Source organism: Terrapene carolina, unplaced genomic scaffold (assembly GCF_002925995.2).
Source record: "Terrapene carolina triunguis isolate 2854851 unplaced genomic scaffold, T_m_triunguis-2.0 Scaffold96, whole genome shotgun sequence".
In the NCBI taxonomy this organism is placed as follows: domain Eukaryota; kingdom Metazoa; phylum Chordata; order Testudines; family Emydidae; genus Terrapene; species Terrapene triunguis.
In genome coordinates, this window is record NW_020664447.1 from 14186279 (window position 1) to 14209960 (window position 23682).

Genomic DNA, 23682 nt, shown 5'->3' on the forward strand with positions numbered 1-23682 from the left:
CTGCCAGTGAGCACCGCCCATCAGAGTCTTGTATTGCTCTCCTGGATGAAAAGTAGTTTGTCTATCCTGCACTTTCACTGCATAGTTCTAAAATTCATGAAGATGCCTTTTCCTCTTGTTGGCCTGTACTGCATTTGTGTTTAAAAGACCTATTCAGAAAGGTAAAATTGTTAGGAATGGCTATGCTTTCAAAAGCTTCTACAGATTTAACTTTGCCACTAATTTTGTTCCATGCCGAGGCTTGAGGACACAACCTTTTTGTCACAAAATGTAGATACCAAAGCTTCTAAGAAACAAAAAGTAGGTTAGAGAACAATATTAGCATAGAAAAACATGATTCTCTCTATACTAAAGAGGGAACAAAATGGTGAGACAGAAATGGGAAGGATGCAGTGTTTTCTTATTCTTTAAAGACCCTCCCCCAAAATAAGTTTTCTCAGAACTAATTATTTTTTCCCAAAAGTCATTTCAAAAGGATGCTTGGCAATCATTTAGCAATACCTGACCTGACTAAGATCTTTAGTAAACAAATATAAAGGAAGATTTATACAGATGTATTTGGTACATAGATTATTTTATTTTATTTTAGTTCATAATATGTTCAAGATGTTGGAAAGGAAATAGGGTTTTGCATCAAGACTGAACAACACTGACCACCTGTTACACAGTGGTCATTATTCCTTATTTTAAAATCCATATTTCACATGCAACATAATTGCATGGACTTTACTTGTCAACAGTAAAACATAACTGTTCATTTTTGGCACTTGATTTTTATTTTTAATTTCATAAGTTGAGAGAATTAATTTTAAAATCTACAGTATTTCATAAATATGTATTTCCTCTTGGGAATGTTTCTGAAGTTTTGATTTTAAATACTTTGTTTTTGGAGAAGTTAATTGGTGGTAATAAAGTGTTTCATTCGCATTAAATTGAATTATGTATACAGTATGCTTTAATAAAGTATTATGAGTCTAGGGAGTCCAACAGGAAGGGTGTGTATTAGGTCAGCTTGTTAGTAGATGTAATTTACTGCTCTTGCGTCTAAATATGGATAGCTTTCAAAGAATGAGCATTTTGGGGTGCTGGGGTATTATAAATGTCTTCCTGCAGAAATGAAATACTATTATGACTAAATATGCTAATCATGCTGTGCCAGCACTCATGGATCATATATTAAGATATACTAGGGAACTATAACTTCCTTTTCAGTATATGTTTATAAAATTATTACATTTGTTTGACTGAACTAAGAAGATTCTAATTATCATTCATTATCCATTAATGAAATTTCCAAATATGTCACTCTAGCTATCTACAAGTAATTATGGTCAGCGTAGGTGTAAAACTGAAATAGTATAGAAAAACAATGTCTGTGGCCACAAAGGAAATTGCTGACTTTTTCACATCATAAAACACCAGGCAGGAAAATTCTTTCTTTTTTACAACGTTGTCCTTTTTCTTACAGTCTATTAAGAGAATGGAAATATGAAACTTTTATAAAGTTTACCGTCAAATTATGGTAGCTTCAATGGCTGATACATTCAACAAACAATAAGAAAGCTATCAGTTTAAAAAAATTGGCAATTAAAACTTGATGCTGCAGCAGCATTAATTTATAAAATAGCTGTTGTGGAACTAAAATGGTATGGTTAAAATGATAGAATTAAACTCTGTTGTGACACTTTTCACATTATAATCACGATACCTAGCAATCTAAAGCAGTTGAAGCATTGCAATAGGAGGACAAGGAAAGAATTACAGTTGCAAGCCACTAGTTTTTCATAGGTTGCTATTAGATTTAAACTAGGGTTGCTGGAAATGAGGAGACAGTATAATGAAGATTTTAAGCATCTGTGGGATACTCCTTTCTCTCCCCTGCTTTTCAGTTACTTGGGTCAGGAGGAGCAGCCAGTTTTACTTTATATATTTTGTAAGAAAGTGTTCTGGCATGGTTCTGAGAGAAATCACACAAGAACTGTTATTCACAGGGAAAGTCTGAGGATCCATTACAATGGTTCTTACTCTTGAGCTTGCAGCTTCTTGGGGGCATTGACCAGACTTGTCAATCAGGCAGACTGGGAATGGCCATATCGCTGAACACCCAGCCAGCTAGCCAGTTTGAACTGCCTCCAGCAGCTTGCAGGAAGTCTTTACCAGATCTCCTGCTCAGGGCAACAAGAAACTAAAACAACCAAGAAAGGATTCTGTGTGTTACTGGGCTGTTGTTTAACATCAAGCGGGCCCTGCAGCGGGATTTTTTTGAAACCCCTTCTGATATCAAGGTCGCTGACTTCAGCAGCTTTCATTGTAGGCTCCCTGGAAGAACATCGGTAGCCTAGAGAAGTTTGGCAGAAGAAGGTGCAAAATGCCCAGGCTCACCAGACCCACTTATGCCATGGTCAGCTACACCATAACTGCCAGGCTAACCAAAGTCTGCTTGTGCTGCAAGGACCCTGCTCACTGTGGGTCGACCATGCCCCAAATAGCGAGCCAGCCAGCCTTCCCTGGAGGACTGAGAGGGAAAGCAATGCAAACATGGAATTCCTTAAACCTTTAGAAGTCTTTCACCATCTTTTCCAAAACAAATTCAGATATCTGTTAGCTCTTTTCCCTATGTTGATCTCACAGTCCCACATGCACACTGTACTGGTGTCATTAGTATTACTGACACTACCTATGGGTGGAAGCTGTATCCTCTGATCATGTAAAGTTAGATTAGAAAAAGCCCTAGAACAATCTTGCATTGGCAGAGATGGCAACCAAAAGTTCTGATACTTTTCTATCTCTGTTACACAGCATGTTTAAAAGAATTACTTTTATCAGCATACAATAGCTATTTAAAAAACACATTGAAACCTTCCTTGCAAAATTTGATATAAAGACCACTGGCAAGAAATTCCTGATTCTTATGTTTTCAATTGTACCTGCATATGCAATTTGCTTATTTTCATTATGGGAAATAAATGCTGCAGCTAAGGTACTAGAAGGCATTTCTATTCATTTTTTCCCCTGTTGGGGTGTGAATGGTTTTGAGGAGGGTATTTTTTTGCTTTACTAAAAAAAAAATCTAACCTTGCTGAAGTATCTGCAATATCAAGATTGCACAACTAAAACTGCAAAAATGAAGAAATATAATTTTTTACAGCGATAGTAACTTGGGCATGTTGTACATATGCAGTATTTTCCAATTTTTCCCCCTAAAGCTTGTCTCTTAATATATTTGCCTTTTTTCTTAGCATAAAGTTTGTAGGTTGCACAAAATGGCTGAAATGACATTGTTCCCAGAACTTTACCTTTTGCATCTCCTGACTTTTGGTCATTTTATTATGAAACTTTAGCATAGAATTGCTATATAAGTTTTGTGCATTAAACAGAGCCTTATCTTCTTTCTCATTAAAACACAGAAACTGTGCAAAGTGTATACTGTTGTTGTTCAACAGTCAAAATACACATTCATTTCAGAAGTTACTCAAATATATTAATTATTTGCTTTGAAATTACTTAAATTACAAATTCATCTTTGAGAAAAATCTTTCATCTTCCTATGGGCTAAAGGAGTGTTTTAGGAATAAGTTAGAAGATATTTTTATTTGGTTGCAGTTTGTGTATGTTGAACAGAATCTAAAATTATTTGGAGCTGTCATTGACTAAAACATAAATGATGTGTAAAATTCAAGATATAGAATAGGTATACATTCCTGAACACAGTCTTAAGGTTCCATCGATTTAGGGTCTTGGGTAATAGAGTGACCCACGCTATTCACTATGTAGAGCGGGGTTGGGGGGGTGCTTGGGGGAAAGATGCACAAAGCTAGGTTGAGGGCCATAACTGGTATTTACAAGTATTTCTGTGAATGAGGACGTTCTTGGCATGGTTTCAGGCATCCCATTTCCTGAAGCCTTACTGTGCATTAGTAGTGAGAGAACAAAATTGATTTACAGGAAAAAATGGCATCCATTACCTTCCCTAGTGACAAATACCAAAAGCAAAGTCAATTTACTATTGTGTGGGGCAGGGACAATTGGGATATAGTTGTATGATAGTTTAAAAAAAAATTGATTAAAACAGGAAAAACATTTTTCTGCCTTATTTAAAAGACTTGTTATATACTGAAGAGCTCATTCACCCTGTCTTAATATGACTTCCTTCCTTCATGTTGAATAAAATATTAATAATGACCACCATGCCAGCCCCATGAATGCAAACTGTTTTCTAGCCTTTTCACATCATAGCTATTGTTATAAGAATGTCATTAAATTGCCCACCATAATGATCCCTCTGGGTCACATGAATATTCAATAGCTGAAATTCATTCACTAGACATAATTTGCGATTCGGAATTCCGTGAGTCAGAAAGTTGTTAAAAGAATCAGAATTTATGATTAGTGTAGTAATTGGATCAATCATTTGTAGCCCAGAAATGTTTATTGAAATGCATACATTAATATTTGATTTCACTTTAGCAGAACAACCTGGCAGACTTAATTTAGCACAGTTTCCAGAAATATCCCCTCCTGCATGTATTAACATGAGTTCTAGAAGAAGAAGAATCCTGGCTATTATTTTGTCCCAAACTTCAATTAGAACTAATCCAATTCATCAATGTGTCTTTGTCACAAACCCTACTTATTTGGGCTGTGACTCATGATTGCTAAATACTGCGTTCTGCTTTTCACATTAACTTATACCTCTGTAAATATCTTATGATTGTACACTCACCTCTTGATAAATTAGTTCCTCAGGGTAAAGTCTTTTGGGCAACCAAAGGATGACCAAAACCTGCTGCCTCTTTTATTTGAAGTGACACTTTTAACTTTAAATCACTTTTGCACTTAAACTATTTATATATAAAATCATCTGGTAAAACAACAGTTGATTAATAACAAATTTTGGCAAGTATAGACTTAAAATTCATTAGCCAACCGCTGTAGATCAGTCAGTTCAGTAGGTACGTGCTCTGTTTTCAATGAGAAATTCCATTTTTAGAAATAAGCATTTTGCTCAAAGAAATCCAATTGGTGATGTCACTTCCATTGTAAAATATATTTTACTCCAGTCCCTTATCTTTAGTGTAAATATTTCTATTGCATATCAAACATCTGTATATACTGAAAGCACTAATTGTAGACTTCATAATGACTCGTTCTCGTATAGCAAGCAAAAGGAACAGTTTAATACTCCTGACTGGGACTATTAGAAAACTTTTACAGTACAGTAAGCAAGAGGGGAAAAAATCCATACAAATCAGAACATTTGACCAATTTTACAAATTGTCTTTTTCAGATGCAAACATACTTTTTATATTACCATAGGTGTGCCTATCTGATACCTACATTCCAGTCAATAAGCCTAATACTAAAATTTTGTTGTTTAAATAGCTCTACAGGGTAAATACAGTCAGAACCATTTCAGATGGTGGGATTTCTTCTTTCAAAGGATCCATTTTGTATGCAAATGTTTATTTGCTATACCACATAACATAAGTTTGATTAAATGTTTGCCATGTTGGATGGCCTTCTTTTAAGACTTTCTTTTTGTACCTTTTTATTTGGACATTCATTCAATTTTAGTTCATTATCTAGGAATAAGATGTATTCCCACTTACTATTCATTTTAATATAAACCGTTTTAATGAATGGTCTTGTTAATTGGCTTCTTGGATGTTAGTCATCAACATGTTACTTTTCAACACATAACTGTTTCATAAAATGTTTTATATTAGTGGATGTGGCAAATAAGAATGTACTGACTCCTTATTCATTCTGTTTGCACAATGATATATTTAGTGAGAAATTAGCAGAGTACACATAGACTAAGAAGCATCCATCCTCCCAAAAGAGGACTCTGGTCAATCAAGGGATATTACCACCCCGAAGTTGCATCATAAAAATGTTTCAGTTAATGAAATAAATTCCAGAATTACTTCAGTCCTTTAAAGCTGAAACTGTTTTGCCTCTCCCTGAACAGATGTAAGTATAAAAGGAAGGCTGTGTAAAATGACCATATGTCTGCACAATCACCTGGATCATTCTTTTGAACACACAGCTGTATGGCCCCATACAGCAGAGTTCACATAGAGTAAGAACAGATTCTAAGAAGATTTAGAAAATAGGCCAGTTCAACACCGTTATGGAAAAGTAGCATTTAATCAATCTGAACATACTCAACTGCAAATTGATTGACAGTGTTACATACATGAATCTCCTCTTTTAATATGTCTTTGTATACGTTACCTAAGTATTTGAATCTCTTATATGGACAAGACTTTCCTAGAATTGAGTGCATTACCATTTAGAAAATAGAGAGAAGCAGTTCACATAGGTGTTTAAATTTTAGGCATATGGTATTTTCAGTGTCAGCCAATTGTACCAAACTGTAACTTTCAATGTGGTGCATCAGATATTGGGAGAGCGTATAACAAAATAATAATAATATTAAAATTAGGGCTGTCGATTAATCGCAGTTAACTTGCAGTTTTAATTGCACTGTTAATAGACTACCAATTGAAATTTATTAAATATTTTGGATGTTTTTCTACATTTTCATATATATTGTATTCTGTGTTGTAATTGAAATCAAAGTGTATATTATTTTTTATTACAAATATTTGCACTGTAAAAATGATAAACAAAAGAAATAGTCTTTTTTAATTCCCCTTATACAAGTACTGTAGTGCAATCTCTTTGTCGTGAAAGTACAACAGGGGTGGGCAAACTTTTTGGCCTGAGGGCCATATCTGGGTGGGGAAGTTGCATGCAGGGCCATGAATGTAGGGTTGGGGCAGGGATGCGGGGTGCGGGAGGGAGTGCAGAGTGTGGAACGGGGCGCGGTGTGCAGGAAGGGGCTCAGGTCAAGGGGTTGGGGCACAGATAGGTGTGGCATGTACAAGGGGGCTCAGGGCAGGGGGTTGGGGTGCAGGAGGGGTTTCGGGTGCTGGCTTCAGTCCGGAGCCGCTTACCTTGAACCGCTCCAGGGTGACAGCTGCGCACAGCGGGGCTAAGGCTTGTCCCTGTGGCCCCTGGCGGTGGGGGCAGAGGGCTCCGCCCACTCCCCTCGCCTGCAGGTACCTCACCCGAAGCTCCCATTGGCCATGGTTCCCCATTCCCAGCCAATGGGAGCTGCAGGGGGCAGGGCCTGCAGGCGAGGGCAGTGCGCAGAGCTGTCTGCCGCTCGCTCTCCTAGGGACCTGCAGGGACCTGGTGCCAGCAGCATCTGGTAGCAGCGCGGGGCCAGGGCAGCCTTGGCACCACGGGGGTGACAATACCACGGGCCGGATCCAAAGCCCTGATGGGCCGGATCCAGCCTGCGGGCCGTAGTTTGCCCACCCCTGAAATACAACTTAAAAATATAGATTTTTTTTGTTTGTTTGTTACATAACTGCACTCAAAAACAAAACAATGTAAAACTTCAGAGCCTACAAGTGCACTCAGTCCTACTTCTTGTTCAGCCAATTGCTAAGACAAACAAGTTTGTTTACAATTACAGGAAACAATGCTGCCCTCTTCTTATTTACAATGTCACCAGAAAGCGAGACCAGGCATTTTCATGGCATTTTTGTAGCTGGCATTGCAAGGTATTTACATGCCAGATATGCTAAACAATGGCTTGACATCCTGATTAAAATCTTCCATGTGTAGTTACCCCTTGTACCGAGGTCTGTAGAAGAGAGTCCTCACAAAAAGGCTTCCAGTCACCACTAACTTCTTTACATGGTGCCCAGGTTTTAACTGCAGTGCTCTTTGCAGTTTCACTTGTTACTTTTTCAGCTTTTAGTTAGAAATGATAGCATTGGCATAGCTGGAAAATAAGAACCCTAGTACACTATGTATGGAAATGTGTCCTTTGGAAATATTTGCAGCTCACTGTTTGTCAGCCATGTTAATGTGCCTGTAAATTTCCCCTGACAAATAAGATAGTGCCATATTAGAAGCATAGAACACAACCAAACTCCTGTGGATGGTGCTGAATCTGCATCAGGAAAAGAAATTACTGAATAAAAAACAGTGTTAGTTAGAACTCCAGTAGCCTATGCTATTCCCAACCCAAAGAAAAGTTCAAAGCATTTGATGGATGTAGTGTAGTGGTACTTTTCTTATCTGTAAAGCAAAAGCTAGACAAGATGTAACTAAAAAACACCCTGATTTCTATGACAGAAAGATAGGCTCAAGGAATATTTGCTGGACAAAACTGCTGAGATGTAGATGAAATGCATGCGCTTACAGCATATCTTAATAAATCATTGTGGGTTCAGGAATCCCCCATACATTACTATCCTATCCTATCCTTATGTATCACAAGCCTTGTATTAAGCTGAACTCTATGGGGAATGCTCATACTGTGTAGTAAGAGTTGTTATACAAGACAGACGTTCCTTAAACTGCATTAATAATGTAATGACCGATATTAAGAGTGCCCAAAAATTTACCTGTCTTGCTGTACTTAGCTTCAGTACTATTCTTTCCTTGTAAGATTGGAATAACACAGTGTTAAAGACTTCCCTAATTAATTCACTTTGTTTGATACATTTCATGCCCATCTCATGTTCAATTTGTACCGTAACTACTTGTGAATTTGTGTAAAGCAGCAGTCTGTTAAATATGGCTCCTGGGTTCTATGAAATATTTGGATCACCATACTACCTCGGAGTCCTAGTCATGGTTCAGGACCCCCTTGTGGTAGGCCCTGACAAAAACAGAACAAAAAGACTGTTCTCACCCCAAAGGTGCTTACAATCTAAGTATAAAACAAAGGAAACTAGATGTGGGCGGCGGGAGTAAAGGAAACAATGAGTCAATATTGGTCAACGGGATAGGCAGTGGTCTCAACACACCAGCAGCCTTGCTGTTGTCAAGTTTTTTGTAGGAATCATGGGGGGAAAAGAGTTTTTGGGGGATTTGAAAGAGGATTAATAGAACTCCCCAGAATAATTCGTAGAGCATATAGTTTAGAAAAAATATCAAATCCTGGTTTAAAAATGGTCAGTGATGGAAAATCCACAATGAGCCTTGGTAACTTGTTCCAATGATTAAATTACTCTCACCATTAAAAAAATTTAAGAACATAAACATAAGAACATAAGAATGGCCGTACTGGGTCAGACCAAAGGTCCATCTAGCCCAGTATCCTGTCTACTGACAGTGGCCTAACAGGTAATGATCAAGTGATCTCTCTCCTGCCGTCCATCACCACCCTCTGACAAACAGAGGCTAGGGACACCATTCCTTACCCATCCTGGCTAATAGCCATTAATGGACTTAACCTCCATGAATTTATCCAGTTCTCTTTTAAACTCTGTTATAGTCCTAGCCGTCACAACCTCCTCAGGCCAGGAGTTCCACAAGTTGACTGTGCGCTGTGTGAAGAAGAACTTCCTTTTATTTGTTTTAAACCTGCTGCCCATTAATTTCATTTGGTGCCCCCCCCCCCTAGTTCTTATATTATGGGAACACTTTCTCCACATCACTCATGGATTTTATATACCTCTATCATATCCCCCCTTAGTCTCCTCTTTTCCAAGCTGAAAAGACCTAGCCTCTTAAATCTCTCCTCATATGGGACCCATTCCAAACCCCTAATCATTTTAGTTGCCCTTCTCTGAACCTTTTCTAATGCCAGTATATCTTTATTGAGATGAGGAGACCACATCTGTACGCAGTATTCAAGATGTGGGCGTATCATGAATTTATATAAGAGCAATAAGATATTCTCCGTCTTGTTCTCTTATTCCCTTTTTAATGATTCCTAACATCCTGTTTGCTTTTTTGACCGCCACTGCACACTGCGTGGACGTCTTCAAAGATCTATCCACGATGACTACAAGATCTTTTTCCTGATTAGTTGTAGCTAAATTAGCCCCTATCATACTGTATGTATAGTTGGGGTTATTTTTCCCAATGTGCATTACTTTACATTTATCCACATTACATTTCATTTGCCATTTTGTTGCACAATCACTTAGGGACCCTTGGGAACACCACTAGTTACCCCTCTCCATTCTGAAAATTTACCATTTATTCCTACCCTTTCTTCCTTGTCTTTTAACCAGTTCTCAATCCATGAAAGGATCTTCCCTCCTATCCATGACAACTTAATTTACGTAAGAGCCTTTGGTGAGGCCTTTTGAGTTTTTGGCTAGCTGTTCTTCAAACTCCTTTTTGGCTTTTCTTGTTACATTTTTATACTTAATTTGGTGGTTTTTATGCTCCTTTCTATTTACCTCACTAGGATTTGACTTCCACTTTTTAAAAGATGCCTTTTTATCTCCCACTGCTTCTTTTACATGACTGTTAAGCTACAGTGGCTCTTTTTTAGTTCTTAATTTGGGGTATACATTTAAGTTGGGCCTCTATTATGGTCTTTGAGAAGTGTCCATGCAGCTTGCAGGAATTTCACTCTAGTCACTGTACTTTTTAATTTCTGTTTAACCCCCTCATTTTTGCATAGTTCCCCTTTCTGAAGTTAAATGCCACAGTGTTGGGCTATTTTCACCTTGTTTCCAGTCTGAATTTGTCTAGCTTCAATCTCCAGTCATTGAATCGTGTTATACCTTTCTCTGCTAGATTGAAGAGCCCATTATTAAATATTTGTTCCCCATGTAATCAAGTCACCCCTTAACCTTCCCTTTGTTAAGCTAAATAGAGTGAGCTCCTTGAGTCTATATAACGCATGTTTTCTAATCCTTTAATCATTCTCATGGCTCTTCTCTGAACCCTCTCCAATTTATCAGCATCCTTCTTGAATTGGGGGCACCAGAACTGGACACAATATTCCAGGAATGGTCGCACCAGTGCCAAATACAGAGGTAAAATATCCTCTCTATTTCTACTCAAGACTCCCTTGTTGATGCATCCCGGGATCGCATTAGCTCTTTTGGCCACAGCATCACACTGGGAGCTCATGTTCAGCTGATTATCCACCACAATCCCCAAATATTTTTCTGAGATACTGCTTCCCAAGATAGAGTTCTCCCATCTGTAAGTAAGAACATAAGACCGACCATATTGGGTCAGACCAAAGGTCTATCTAGCTCAATATCTTGTCTTCCGACAGTGGCCAATGCCAGGTGCCCCAGAAGGAATGAACAAGCAATCATCAAGTGATCCATTCCCTGTGCTCATTCCCAGCTTCTGGCAAACAGAGGCTAGGGACACCATCCCTGCCCATCCTGGCTAATAGCCATCGATGGACCTATCGTCCATGAATTTATCTAGTTCTTTTTTGAACCCTGTTATAGTCTTGGTCTTCACAACATCCTCCGGTAAAGAGTTCCACAGGTTGACTGCGTTGTGTGAAGAAATACTTCCTTTTGTTTGTTTTAAACCTGCTGCCTATTAATTTCATTTGGTGATCCCTAGTCCTTGTGTTATAAGGAGGAGTGAATAACACTTCCTTATTTACTTCCTTGACACCAGTCATGATTTTTATAGACCTCAACAATATCCCCCCTTAGTCGTCTCTTTTCCAAGCAGAAAAGTCCCAGTCTTATTAATCTCTCCTCATATGGCAGCCGTTCCATATCCCTAATCATTTTTGTTGGCCTTTTCTGAACCTTTTCCAAGTCCAATATATCTTTTTTGAGATGGGGTGACCACATCGGCACACAGTATTCAAGATGTGGGCGTACCATAGATTTATATAGAGGCAAAATATTTTCTCCCTTATTATCTATCCCTTTCTTAATGATTCCCAACATTCTGTTCGCTTTTTTGATTTCCACTGCACATTGAGTGGATGTTTTCAGAGAACTATCCACATGACTCCAAGATCTCTTTCTTGAGTGGTAACAGCTAATTTAGACCCCATCATTTTATATGTATAGTTGGAATTATATTTTCCAGTGGGCATTACTTTGCATTTATCAACATTGAATTTAATCTGCCATTTTGTTGCCCAGTCACCCAGTTTTGAGAGATCCTTTTGTATCTCTCCGCAGTCTGCCTGGGACTTAACTATCTTGAGTAGTTTTGTATCATCTGCAAATTTTGCACCTCACTGTTTACCCCTTTTTCCAGATCATTTATGAAATGTAGAATAGGACTGGTCCCAGTACAGACCCCTTGGGGACACCGCTATTTACCTCTCTCCATTCTGAAAACTGACCATTTATTCCTACCCTTTGTTTCCTATCTTTTAACCAGTTACCAATCCGTGAGAGGATTCCCTCGTATCCCATGACAGCTTACTTTTGCTTAAGAGCCTTTGGAGAGGGACTTTGTCAAAGGCTTTCTGAAAATCTAAGTATACCATATCCACTGGATCCCCCTTGTCCACATGCTAGTTGACCCCCTCGAAGAATTCTAGCAAATTGGTGAGGCATGATTTCCCTTTACAAAAACCATGTTGACTCTTCCCCAACTAATTAGGTTCATCTATGTGTCTGACATATGACATAGACACAGGACAATATGTTAGTTTTGGTGATATTTATGGGGAACTCCTCCCAAGTATGAGGTGCAGCCTCTGAGAAAGCATGATGGTGCTTGTTAAAATTTTAACAAGTGGACAATGGAGGCTGGCATCATAGGCCAACTGGAGATGTGGGTGTCAACATCTGTATAGCAAATGGGATGATAGGTAGGCTGGGAATTGGCCATGGAAACAAGTAGCTTATGTTTAATGCAGTAGAGAAGTGGGACCCAGTGGAGGGATGTAAAGAGACGGGTGACATGAGCAAAAGGGATTAGCAGCAGCATTCTCAATAGATATGAGCAGGACAAGGTTGCATTAATCAAGGCCAGAGAAGAATGATGCAGTCATTGGAATGTGAGATAATGAGAACTTGGACATGTTCTACTGTATGGATGAATAGGAAAGGCTATCACTGGATACATCTACACTACAGCTGAGAGCTAGACTCGAGCTAACATGCTAAAAATAGCAGGGTGGGCATTGCAACGTGGGCAGCGGCTTGGGCCAGCCACCCAAGTTTAGGCCCTGGGGGTCAGGCAGGCTTGGATTAGGGCAGTTAGCTCAAGCTGCCAACTGTGCCGCTAGATCCACACTGCTGTTTTTAGCATGCTAGCTTGAGTAGAGGTAATGTGAGTCTGTCTATCCAGGTGGGGAGACACGCTCCCAGCTGCAATGTAAATATAATCTTAGGATATGTCTACACAGCCGACGTTAAAGCACTGCCACAGCAGCACTTTAATGTGGCTGTGTAGTCACGGCTCCAGCACTGGGAGAGAGTTCTCCCAGCACTGTAATAAAACCACCTCCACGAATGGCGTAGCTACCAGCGCTGGGAGCGCAGCTACCAACTCCGTAGCACTATCTGCACTGCCACTTTACAGCGCTGAAACATGCAGTGCCCGGGCTGAAGGGGGGTTCACACCCTTGAGCAAAGAAAGTTTCAGCGCTGTAAGTAGCAGTGTAGACAAGGCCTTAGAGATGTTGGTTGCATCTGCATAATAAGATTTAGATGTAGCCTGGATGTAAGGACCTAGAAAGAAAGATGTCTTTCCTCCTCCATCATGAATGATGTGGAGAAAGTGAATAAGGAAGTTCTATTTATCACTTCATATAATACAAGAACATGGGGTCACCTAATGAAATGAAAAGGCAGCAGGTTTAAAACAAACAAAAGGAGGAAATACTGCTTCACACAACACACAGTCAATCTGTGGAACTCGTTGCCAGGGGATATTGTGAAGGCCAAAACTATAACTGGGTTCAAAAAAAATTAGGTTCATGGAGGCCATCGATGGCTATTAACCAAGATGGTCAGGGATTCGACCCCATTCTCTGGGTGTCCCTAAGTCTCTGACTGCCAGGTGCTGGGATTGGATGACAGGATGGATCACTTGATAACTGCTTTGTTCTGTTCATTCCCTTTGAGGCATCTGGCATTGGCTGTGGTCAGAAGACAGGATACTGGGCTAGATGGACACAGCCTAGCTGTTCTTATGTTCTTCCACAGATCCTGTGTCTTTTCTCCTTTCTGGCTTTGACGCTTTGCTTTCTAGTTCCAGACTTAGCTAGCCTGAGCCTGTGACAGTAACATTGTAAGCAGTGTTGACAACTCTCATAATTTTCTCATGAATCTCACAATATTTAGTGTTTTTTCTTAAAGCCCCATATGCTAGAATCAAGAGATTACAGTAGGATATTCCCTTTATTTCTAGAATCTTGGCCACTTTGCCTTAGTACTCTGTTTTATTTTAACTTGTTCTTTACTATGAATTTCATTCTGGTTATGTTAGTTATTTTAAAGGCATTTTTATTACTGGCTTATATTTGCCCAAATAGAACCCCTGCAATCTGCTTTTTATTAATGTACTTGTTTTGCAGTATGAAATATTTCTTATTGTGATGAAGTTCAACAAATTATTAATGTTGGCAATAATTTTTTGTTCTCCACCTATCTAATTCATGGCTTAAATGCTCACATTTACAGTTAATTTAAGTGTTTTCTGTATTTAGTCTTGTAGAAGCTTCTAAAACTTGGCACTCTCTCCAAGATGTTTGTGTATCACAGACTTCCTTCCTAGTCATTCTTAGGACATTTCAATAACCCAGCATCTTACAGTAAGCAAACTTTCTGAAATTGGAACCTCATTGTCGGAATGTAACGGCAGACAAATAGAACACTAACCACTACTTTTTCCCGAAACACACACTTTCAGATGCATATAAGCTGCAGCAAAGCCTCATAAATTAATATTTAAAAATGTGTCCTGAAATGTTTAATGGATAGTTGTTTCAAAGACTAGAAATGGATTTGCTGGATAAAGCTTTGTTGGATTTCAGAATATAAGCTGTCCAAAAACCTTTAAATGGAAGCCTTGGTCACAATTTTTAGTTGTGACAGAAGGTACATATTCTGAATAAAGGGCATTAGTTTTACAGTAAAAATGTATACAGCACTTGACAAAAGGCCAAGGATGAGAGAGCGGACCTTGTAGTGAACTATAAATGGAATCATTAGTGCTCTTGCAAGAGCGCCAATTGAAAGTAGTTTATAAACAAACAAAAAAAAACCCTCTTGCCTATTATCGACCAATGGGCTTTAAGAAAAATAGCTGTCTGTACCACAATATGGCTATAAAAGATAGTGGTAGGGGAAATTAAATGAGACTGGGAAATTATTTTTGAAACATATCTCCCATTTATGCTACACTCAAACAAAAATTCCACAGCCGTGAAATGAAATAGTATAATGAAAAAAAGCCTGTTGAAAGTCTTTGGGTTAAGTTTAGAGGCAAGAGCAACAAGAGTTATGTCATGGTGGATCAGAAGGATGAGGTAGACAAGGCTTTCTTCGGACAACTAACTGAAGTTTCCAGATCACAGGCCCTGGTTCTAATGGGGGACTTCAATCACCCTGACATCTGCTGGGAGAGTAATACAGCAATGCACAGACAATCCAGGAAGTTTTTGGAGAGTGTTGGGGACAACTTCCTGGTACAAGTGCTGGAGGAACCAACTAGGGGTCGTGCTCCTCTTGACCTGCTGCTTACGTACAGGGAAGAATTGGTAGGGGAAGTAGAAGTGGGTGGCAACCTAGGCAGCAGTGACTATGAGATGGTTGAAATCAGGATCCTGACAAAAGGAAGAAAGGAGAGTAGCAAAATACGGACCCTGGACTTCAGAAAAGCAGACTTAGACTCCCTTGGGGAACTGATGGGCAGGATCCCCTGGGAGACTAATATGAGGGGGCAAGGAGTCCAGGAAAGCTGGCTGTATTTTAAAGAAGCCTTATTGAGGGCGCAGGAACAAACCCTCCCGATGTGCAGAAAGAATAGCAAATATGGTAGGCGACCAGCTTGGCTTAACAGTGAAATCTTTGGTGATCTTAATCTCAAAAAGGAAGCTTACAAGAAGTGGAAATTTGGACAGATGACTAGGGAGGAGTATAAATATATTGCTAGAGCATGCAGGGCCCACCATATCTAGTCTCTTTCTCTTCTATGATTCCCACTAAACAGTGGTATCAAACACAGGCTCAGTGCACGACATGATAAGTTTACATCTATCTGGAGGGTGCAAACAAGAAGAAGGGAGAGGAGTTATCTAGCAGGGTACAAACAGTTCTAATTAGGAGTGTCCCAGAGTTCACTTTCCACTGGGGCACATCCTCATGACTGTGTCTGGGGAATCAGCTCTCATCTGGTCTGCCCCCTCCCCCTCCCCCCCGAGTTACCTTGCCCTCATTATTAGCCATTAGTCATTTTCATTCAAGCCAGACTCTCAACCAGGTGAGGCCTCTAAGATTAATTGGCCCTATCTGGACCACCTTAACCTTTTCAAGGCCAATGTGGGGTGAACACCCCATCACAAGGAGTAGTAAGATTAAGAAAAGAGGATATTTAAACTGCCAATCATAAGGAACATAAGAATGGTCATACTGGGTCAGACCAATGGTCCATCCAGCCCAGTATCCTGTCTTCTGACAGTGGTCAATACCAGGTCACTTCAGAGGGGATGAACAGAACAAGTAATCATTAAGTGAATCATTCCCTGTCACCCATTGCTAGCTTCTGGCAAACAGAGCTAGGGACGCTTCATCCTAGTCTATCCTGGCTAATAGCCATTGATGGACCTATCCTCCATGAACTTATCTAGGTCTTTTTTAAATCCTGTTATAGTCTTGGCCTTCACAGCATCCTCTGGCAAGGAGTTCCACAGGTTGACTGTGCATTGTGTGAAGACGTACTCCCTTTTGTTTGCTTTAAGATGACTAGGGAGGAGTATAAAAACATTGCTAGAGCATGCAGGGGTGTAATCAGGAAGACCAAGGGATGTGAAGGGTAAAAAGAAGGGTTTCTGCAGGTATGTTAACAACAAGAAGGTGGTCAAGGTAAGTGTGGGACCCTTACTGAATGAGGCAACATAGTGACAGATGATGTGGAAAAAGCTGAAGTACTCAATGCTTTTTTGCCTCTGTCTTCACAGACAAGGTCAGTTCCAAGACTACTGCACTGGGCAACACAGTATGGGGAGGAGGTGAGCAGCCCTCAGTAGCGAAAGAACAGGTTAAGGACTATTTAGAAAAGTTGGACTTGTACAAGTCCATGGATCCAGATCTAATGCATCCAAGGGTGCTGAGGGAGTTGGCTGATGTGATTGCAGAGCCATTGGTCATTATCTTTGAAAATTCGTGGCGATTGGGGGAGGTCCTGGACAATTGGAAAAAGGCAAATATAGTGCCCATATTTAAAAAGGGGAAGAAAGAGAACCCGGGTAACTACAGACCAGTCAGCCTTACTTCAGTCCCTGGCAAAATCATGGAGCAGGTACTCAAGGAATCCATTTTGAAGCACTTGGAGGAAAGGAAAGCGATCAGGAACAGTCAGCATGGACTCACCAAGGGCAAGTCATCCCTGACTAACCTAATTGCCTTCTACGATGAGATAATTGGCTCTGTGGATATGGGGAAAGCGATGGTTGTGATATATCTTGACTTTAGTAAAGCTTTCTGTACGGTCTCCCACAGTATTCTTGCTAGCAAGTTAAAAAAGTCTGGATTGGATGAATGGACTATAAGGTGGATAGAAAGATAGCTAGATTGTCGGGCTCAATGGGTAGTGATCAATGGCTCGATGTCTAGTTGGCAGCCGGTATCAAGCGGCGTGCCCCAGGGGTCAGTCCTGGAGCTGGTTTTGTTTAACATCTTTATTAATGATCTGGATGATGGGATGAATTGCACACTCAGCAAGTTCACAGATGACACTAAGATGGGGGGAGAGGTAGATACGCTGGAGTCTAGGGATAGGGTCCAGAGTGACCTAGACAAAATGGAGGATTGGGCCAAAAAAAAATCTGATGAGGTTCAACAAGGACAAGTGCAGAGTCCTGCACTTAGGAAGGAAGAATCCCATGCACTGCTACAGGCTGGGAACCGACTGAATAAGCAGCAGTTTTGCAGAAAAGGACCTGGGGATTACAGTGGACGAGAAGCTGGATATGAGTCAGCAGTGTGCCCTTGTTGCCAAGAAGGCCAATGGCATATTGGGCTGTATTAGGAGGAGCATTGCCAGCAGATCGAGGGAAGTGATTATTCCCCTCTATTCGGCATTGGTGAGGCCACACCTGGAGTATTGTGTCCAGTTTTGGTCCCCCCACTACAGAAGGGATGTGGACAAATTGGAGAGAGTCCAGCAGAGGGCAACAAAAATTATTAGGGGACTGGGGCACATGACTTATGGGGAGAGGCTGAGGGAACTGGGGTTATTTAGTCTGCAGAAGAGAAGAGTGAGGAGGGATTTCATAGCAGCCTTCAACTACCTGAAAGGGGGGGGTTCAAAGGGGATGGAGCTAGGCTGTTCTCAGTGGTGGCAGATGACAGAACAAGAAGTAATGGTCTCAAGTTGCAGTGGGGGTGGTCTAGGTTGGATATTAGGAAACACTATTTCACTAGGAGGGTGGTAAAGCACTGGAACGGGTTACCTAGGGAGGTGGTGGAATCTCCATCCTTAGCGGTTTTTAAGGCCCGGCTTGACAACGCCCTGGCTGGGATGATTTAGTTGGTGTTGGTCCTGTTTTGAGCAGGGGATAGGACTAGATGACCTCCTGAGGTCTCTTCCAACCCTAATATTCTACGATTCTATGATTGTTTCTCTATTAACATTTCACTACTGCCTTCCCCTTTACTGCACAGAAAAGGTATTGTGGTTAAGCTTTAGTTACAAACTAAAATTAGTTTATTATTTGCTATGTGCTGTCTGGTCTTATAGTTTGTATATACTGTAATTTTGTGGCAAAAATGAGAGTTGTTATATTACCTATTTTTTTTTTATCAACTTTCTATCCTTCAAACATTTTTCGAGCTGTTAAAAGCTCTAGGGTAATCTCTGTGGGAGAAGACTAAAGTTAAGGAACGTTGCAGGTTAATAAACTCAAAATTCACTTCTAAAATTGCATTCAGTTTTTTCTCAGTCAAAAGTTTTTTCATCAGTCCTCCTGAATGAGTACTGCAGTTTAACATTTCAGATTATTTCCTGAGCAAGCTACTAACTACTTACCTGATCATAAGAATTAAACAAGCAGAGTAGAGGTAAAGTGTGATTCTGAGACTGCAAACTGAAGTGAAGCCAGTCCATAGTAGGTGTAATTTTAAGCATATCAGAGTTTACTTCATCAGTTTAAAAGTTAAAATGAAAGTAAAATATAGGAACATTTCACTTTTATGACTGGCCTCTGCTAGCTTCGATTTGTAATATGAGAATTGTTTTACTTATATTATAAACTACCCATTGACCAGGGTCACCACTAACCCAGCTATTTAAACAATGGTATATATCTTACACTGATTCTCCTTTGCTAAAAACTTCAGCAAAAATAAGATCTTCCCTCTTTTCTCCCCTCAGTTGTTTTTGTTAGTTTTAAATCAAGCCATAATACTTTAGTCATTCCACTTTCTGAGGGGGTAAATAAAGTATTCTCTGTTGGGTGTGATCATGGATGTCTACTTTACTGCTTCCTTTGACATTTTAAAGATTTTCAGAAAACATTTAATTTTTTTAATTGTTTTTTAATTGTTGGAAATGGGGTTGTTTTTAGAAGAGTGACAAGATCCAATGTAACCTTCCTACTCTTCTTCTCTTTTCTTATTAGCTCCAAGGTTTCTTCGCTGTTCTCATCTCCTCCTCTACTCCCTCCACTTGTTGTAACAATCCTCTCTCCTTCCACCTCATGACCACACCTGCCCCACAGTGTGCAATACTTACTAGAAGTCAGCCAAACTAACAATGGCTACATTGTGGGGACAGTTGTGGCCAGGTGCTCTTTTTTTTTTTAAGGAAAAATAATAACTTATGACTTAAAATCTTCAGGAACAACTAAGATGTACAATAGCTAACCTGTGTAATCATCTGATCTTACTTGCGTTATCTTTATGCACCATTCCCTGGTCACTGTCTTCTTTCTATTTTTTCGTCACACTCATCTGGAGTGTGTTATTTCAACTGAGATTGTAAGCTCTTTAGGACAGAGATCTGTGTACATGCGTGAGTGCAGCACCTTGCACAACAGAGCCCAAATTTTGCAATACAGGTAACTACCATAATAGAAATAATTGTATTCTTTCCTTTAAATACAAATGTGTTCATTTAACAGAAATTATTTCTAATAGCTTTTTTTTGCATAGAAGTTTACTTTTTTTGGCAGAGGAGGGAGGAAAGAAGGGCAAAGAAATGAAACCAGCTACACTAGTTTGGATTGTGGATGAGTGGGAAAGCAGTGCTCTAATGAACAGAGTTTCGGTAAACTGTTAACTAGTCTTCACTGTATTGAACAGGTACACCTTCAGGAGTGCCTTCAGAAGAAATCAAGAAAAATGTGCAACATGTAAGCGAATGTGCAGTCCCGCCACAAAAAAGAACAAGGCGGAAGCTCATGAACTCTCCAGCAACAGCACAAAGTCCTGAAGCTTCTGAACAGTCTAGCCTTAGTTGCCTGGAGGATTCCCTCAGCAAGGAGGTCCGTCCTATTGTATACACACCAGAAGTTTGCAGAAAATCTATGCCAATCTTTTGTACACAGACTGTGGTAAAGCAACCATTACAAGTAGCAAGCCTTCCCGAAGTTAACAATTGTAATGTAGACATTCATTTCCCTTTGAAAGAAGAGTGTGACATGGACTTCACATATAACGTGATACCAGAGTGTGAACAGACAGACATGAACTCAACAGTGACTCTGTACGAAGGTACAAGTAACACAAATGACCCTTCTGCTGACTTGTCTGAAAAGGAGTCACACCTGTGCAGCAACAGCAGTGTTTTACAAAGGTAAAGTTATGTGCATCCACGCATGAGGAGAATTCCTCATTCTTTTCCTATTCCTCTTTTTCTACATGCTTTGTTTTATAGGGAGGGATAGCTCAGTGGTTTGAGCATTGGCCTGCTAAACCCAGGGTTGTGAGTTCAATCCTTGAGGGGGCCACTTGGGGATCTGGGGCAAAATCAGTACTTGGTCCTGCTAGTGAAGGCAGGGGGCTGGACTCAATGACCTATCAAGGTCCCTTCCAGTTCTAGGAGATGGGATATCTCCATTTATTTATTTATATTGCTTCTTTTCATGCAATCTGTTTTAATTATACTGTTTTCTATTTTTCTAGTAAACTTAAATAACTAATGGTGTGATTTTTTTTTTTCTTCAAAAGTTCTCAGCATTGGTCATTGAGGTCAATAGTAAAATTTCCATTGACTTCAGTGGGAGGAGAGTCAAGCCAACACTTAGCTTTTTTGAAACTCCTATCCTGATTTAATGAGACATTAAAAACAAACCACAAATTAAGTTGTTAAATTTTCTGGTCATTTTGGATGGATTTTGCTACCTAATATACTAGAGATGAGGTAGAGGGCACTTACTGGGAGTCAGGAAAACTGGGTACTATTCCCAGTACTGCTTCTGTGTGGCTTTAGAAAAACTGAGATTCAGAGAAGTTAAGAAATGTTCCTATCTGTAAAATGGGGAAATACTAATCCTCCTTCAAAGGCACTTTGTAGTCCCCTGATGAAAACTGCCATATATATGTTAACTACTAATATCGTAGTACCATGTTTTGGCTTTCAAAAGGAAAGTTATAAAGTATGTCCTTACCTTTCAAAAAAGACATTATAACTATATTTCTGCTTTTATTTGGAATAAGTTCATTTTATTACCAGTACTGTGTTTTTCGGTTGAAAAACACTTACTTGGCTTAAAGTGAGAAATAACTGTTTTCAAACAGGATAGGGTTTTCATAATTTAAATTAGTATCTTATTTTAATTTCAGACTTGGTCTCCCATCATTGCTGAATAGAAATCCTGGTCCAATACATGAGCAGCCTTCTTATATGGCAATGACTTCTGCTGCTGAGAGAAAAAGGAAGTTATTAAGGTAATTTTAAAAACAGTGTCTGTTCTACTGCCATTCAAATGAGCTTTTACCTACTGCTTTCATTTTCATCACAATTCTCATGCTGTAACATTTTCGCACATGTGAAGAAGTTTTTATCAAGTCACTGGTATCCAGAAATATGAGAAATCATTCTGACCCACAGTGGCTTTGACAATTCAGATTTAAGTATTAACCTTCCCAGGTTACGTAGAATCTGTTCTTAAGGGGTTTTTTATACGAACTATTTTTTAGTTTTAGTAGAATCAATACAGACTAACATTGCATTTTCTATAACTGTCTTACACTGGATGTGGGAAAACGACTACTGATTTGGAAGGGGAAATTGCATCATCAATTTGAAAATCAAATCGCTATCTGAAAATGTTGTGCCTACTGTTACAGAAAACACTGAAGATTACCAAAACTGAAAGAGATAAGAAATGTTTTTCATGCATTTGACATCACTTTGTGTGTGTTATCAATTTCACCATTTTGTTAGTCTGTTACAATTTCTGTCTCAACCATTATAACTTCACTCTCATGAACTGCACTACTTAGATCCTGAAAGAGGATGTTTACTAGTAATAGCAGCAGCAAAGCTGAAACTGGAAGGGCAGCAAGTAGGCTTCTAGGCAAGGGAAGGGCATGAAAGATAAAGGGTGGCCTCATGTTTTGTGGAGTTACTTTGTGGCCTGTAAAAAATCACTTCTGAACATCAGGGTAGTAGAAATATCCCTCTCACAACCACACCAGTTTTTAAGAGGGTTTTTTTTATTTCAGGAGATGCTATTCAAAGGTCCTTTAGCAGAAAATTTTGTTTTTAATTAAAAACAAAAAAATAGCATCCCTTTAATTAAGTTGCTGTTATAGATTGGCATTGATTGATACAGTCAGTAATACATTCCAGCATAAGTTATTTTTTAATGTATGAATCAAGGCTCTATCCATAAAACGCTTCTGGAGAAGTCATGAATCCTGATATCAAGTTTCAAGTAGTTATACACACACACATAAGCACATCTGAGTGAGAAATACAACCCTAATTTTATGAGTGTATATCGTTTAAAAAAAAAAATCTTCAATTATTCCTAATTTAGCAAAGGCACAGGTTTCAGAAATGCAGCACAGGCTGCATCACTGTTCTGGTACCTTTTTAAAACAGGTCTGTTCTTCCTGAAAGTTCAGTACACTCACTCATTCCAAGAAGTGAAGAAGCTCCATGCTCATGCTTTGGTTGACATCAATTTAAATTTAAAAAGAAGTGTTTTCTTGTTGCTTTCTGGGCTGGGAGAGGTATCTTTTGTATTTCCACGTATTCTCAAATAATTATGAGTTGAGCTAAACAATCTAGATGCCTGTGGCATTTCGTCAAAGCAGTGCACAGCATTCTAAGGAAAAATAACTACATTTCTCAGAGTACATGAAATGCCTCAGTTAAGTTTGCTACAAAATCACTCACTAATTCCTAAGGTTAAGAGGTTAATCCTAGAAATGTACATAATTACCTTTTTTGTTTCTGAGACTTTCTTTTGCCTGATTAGACACAAATATTATGTAACAGTAAAAACTCTTCTAAAATTGAAGCATTCCAGTGTCTTCCATTTTGAACCACTAAAGTCATACAGCCTTATTGCCTCTCCAAAACAGCCGCTTCACTATCCCCACCCCCTCTTCCCCCACACACTTTTTCCTGCTATCCGAACCAGGATAACTTTAGAGGAAACCTCAGGACTTGCTCTCTCAGTAATACTCTCTTCTCTTTCTCCCTAAAATCATGCTGTCTGACCACAAGTGACACACTAATTCCTAAAACCAGATGAGACACATTTCACCCTCTCTTATCTATTTCTGGGTGGGG

General features: G+C 39.4%; 1 protein-coding gene across 1 annotated transcript in view; it reads left to right on the forward strand.

The window, feature by feature from the left end:
• Positions 1-23682, forward strand: part of KIF18A (kinesin family member 18A) — a 111841-nt gene that overhangs the window by 82908 nt on the left and 5251 nt on the right. Inside the window, exons 14-15 of the mRNA XM_024214882.3 lie at positions 20238-20730; positions 21720-21824. Coding sequence (XP_024070650.2) covers positions 20238-20730; positions 21720-21824 — 598 coding nt within the window. The remainder of the gene's footprint in view (positions 1-20237; positions 20731-21719; positions 21825-23682) is intronic.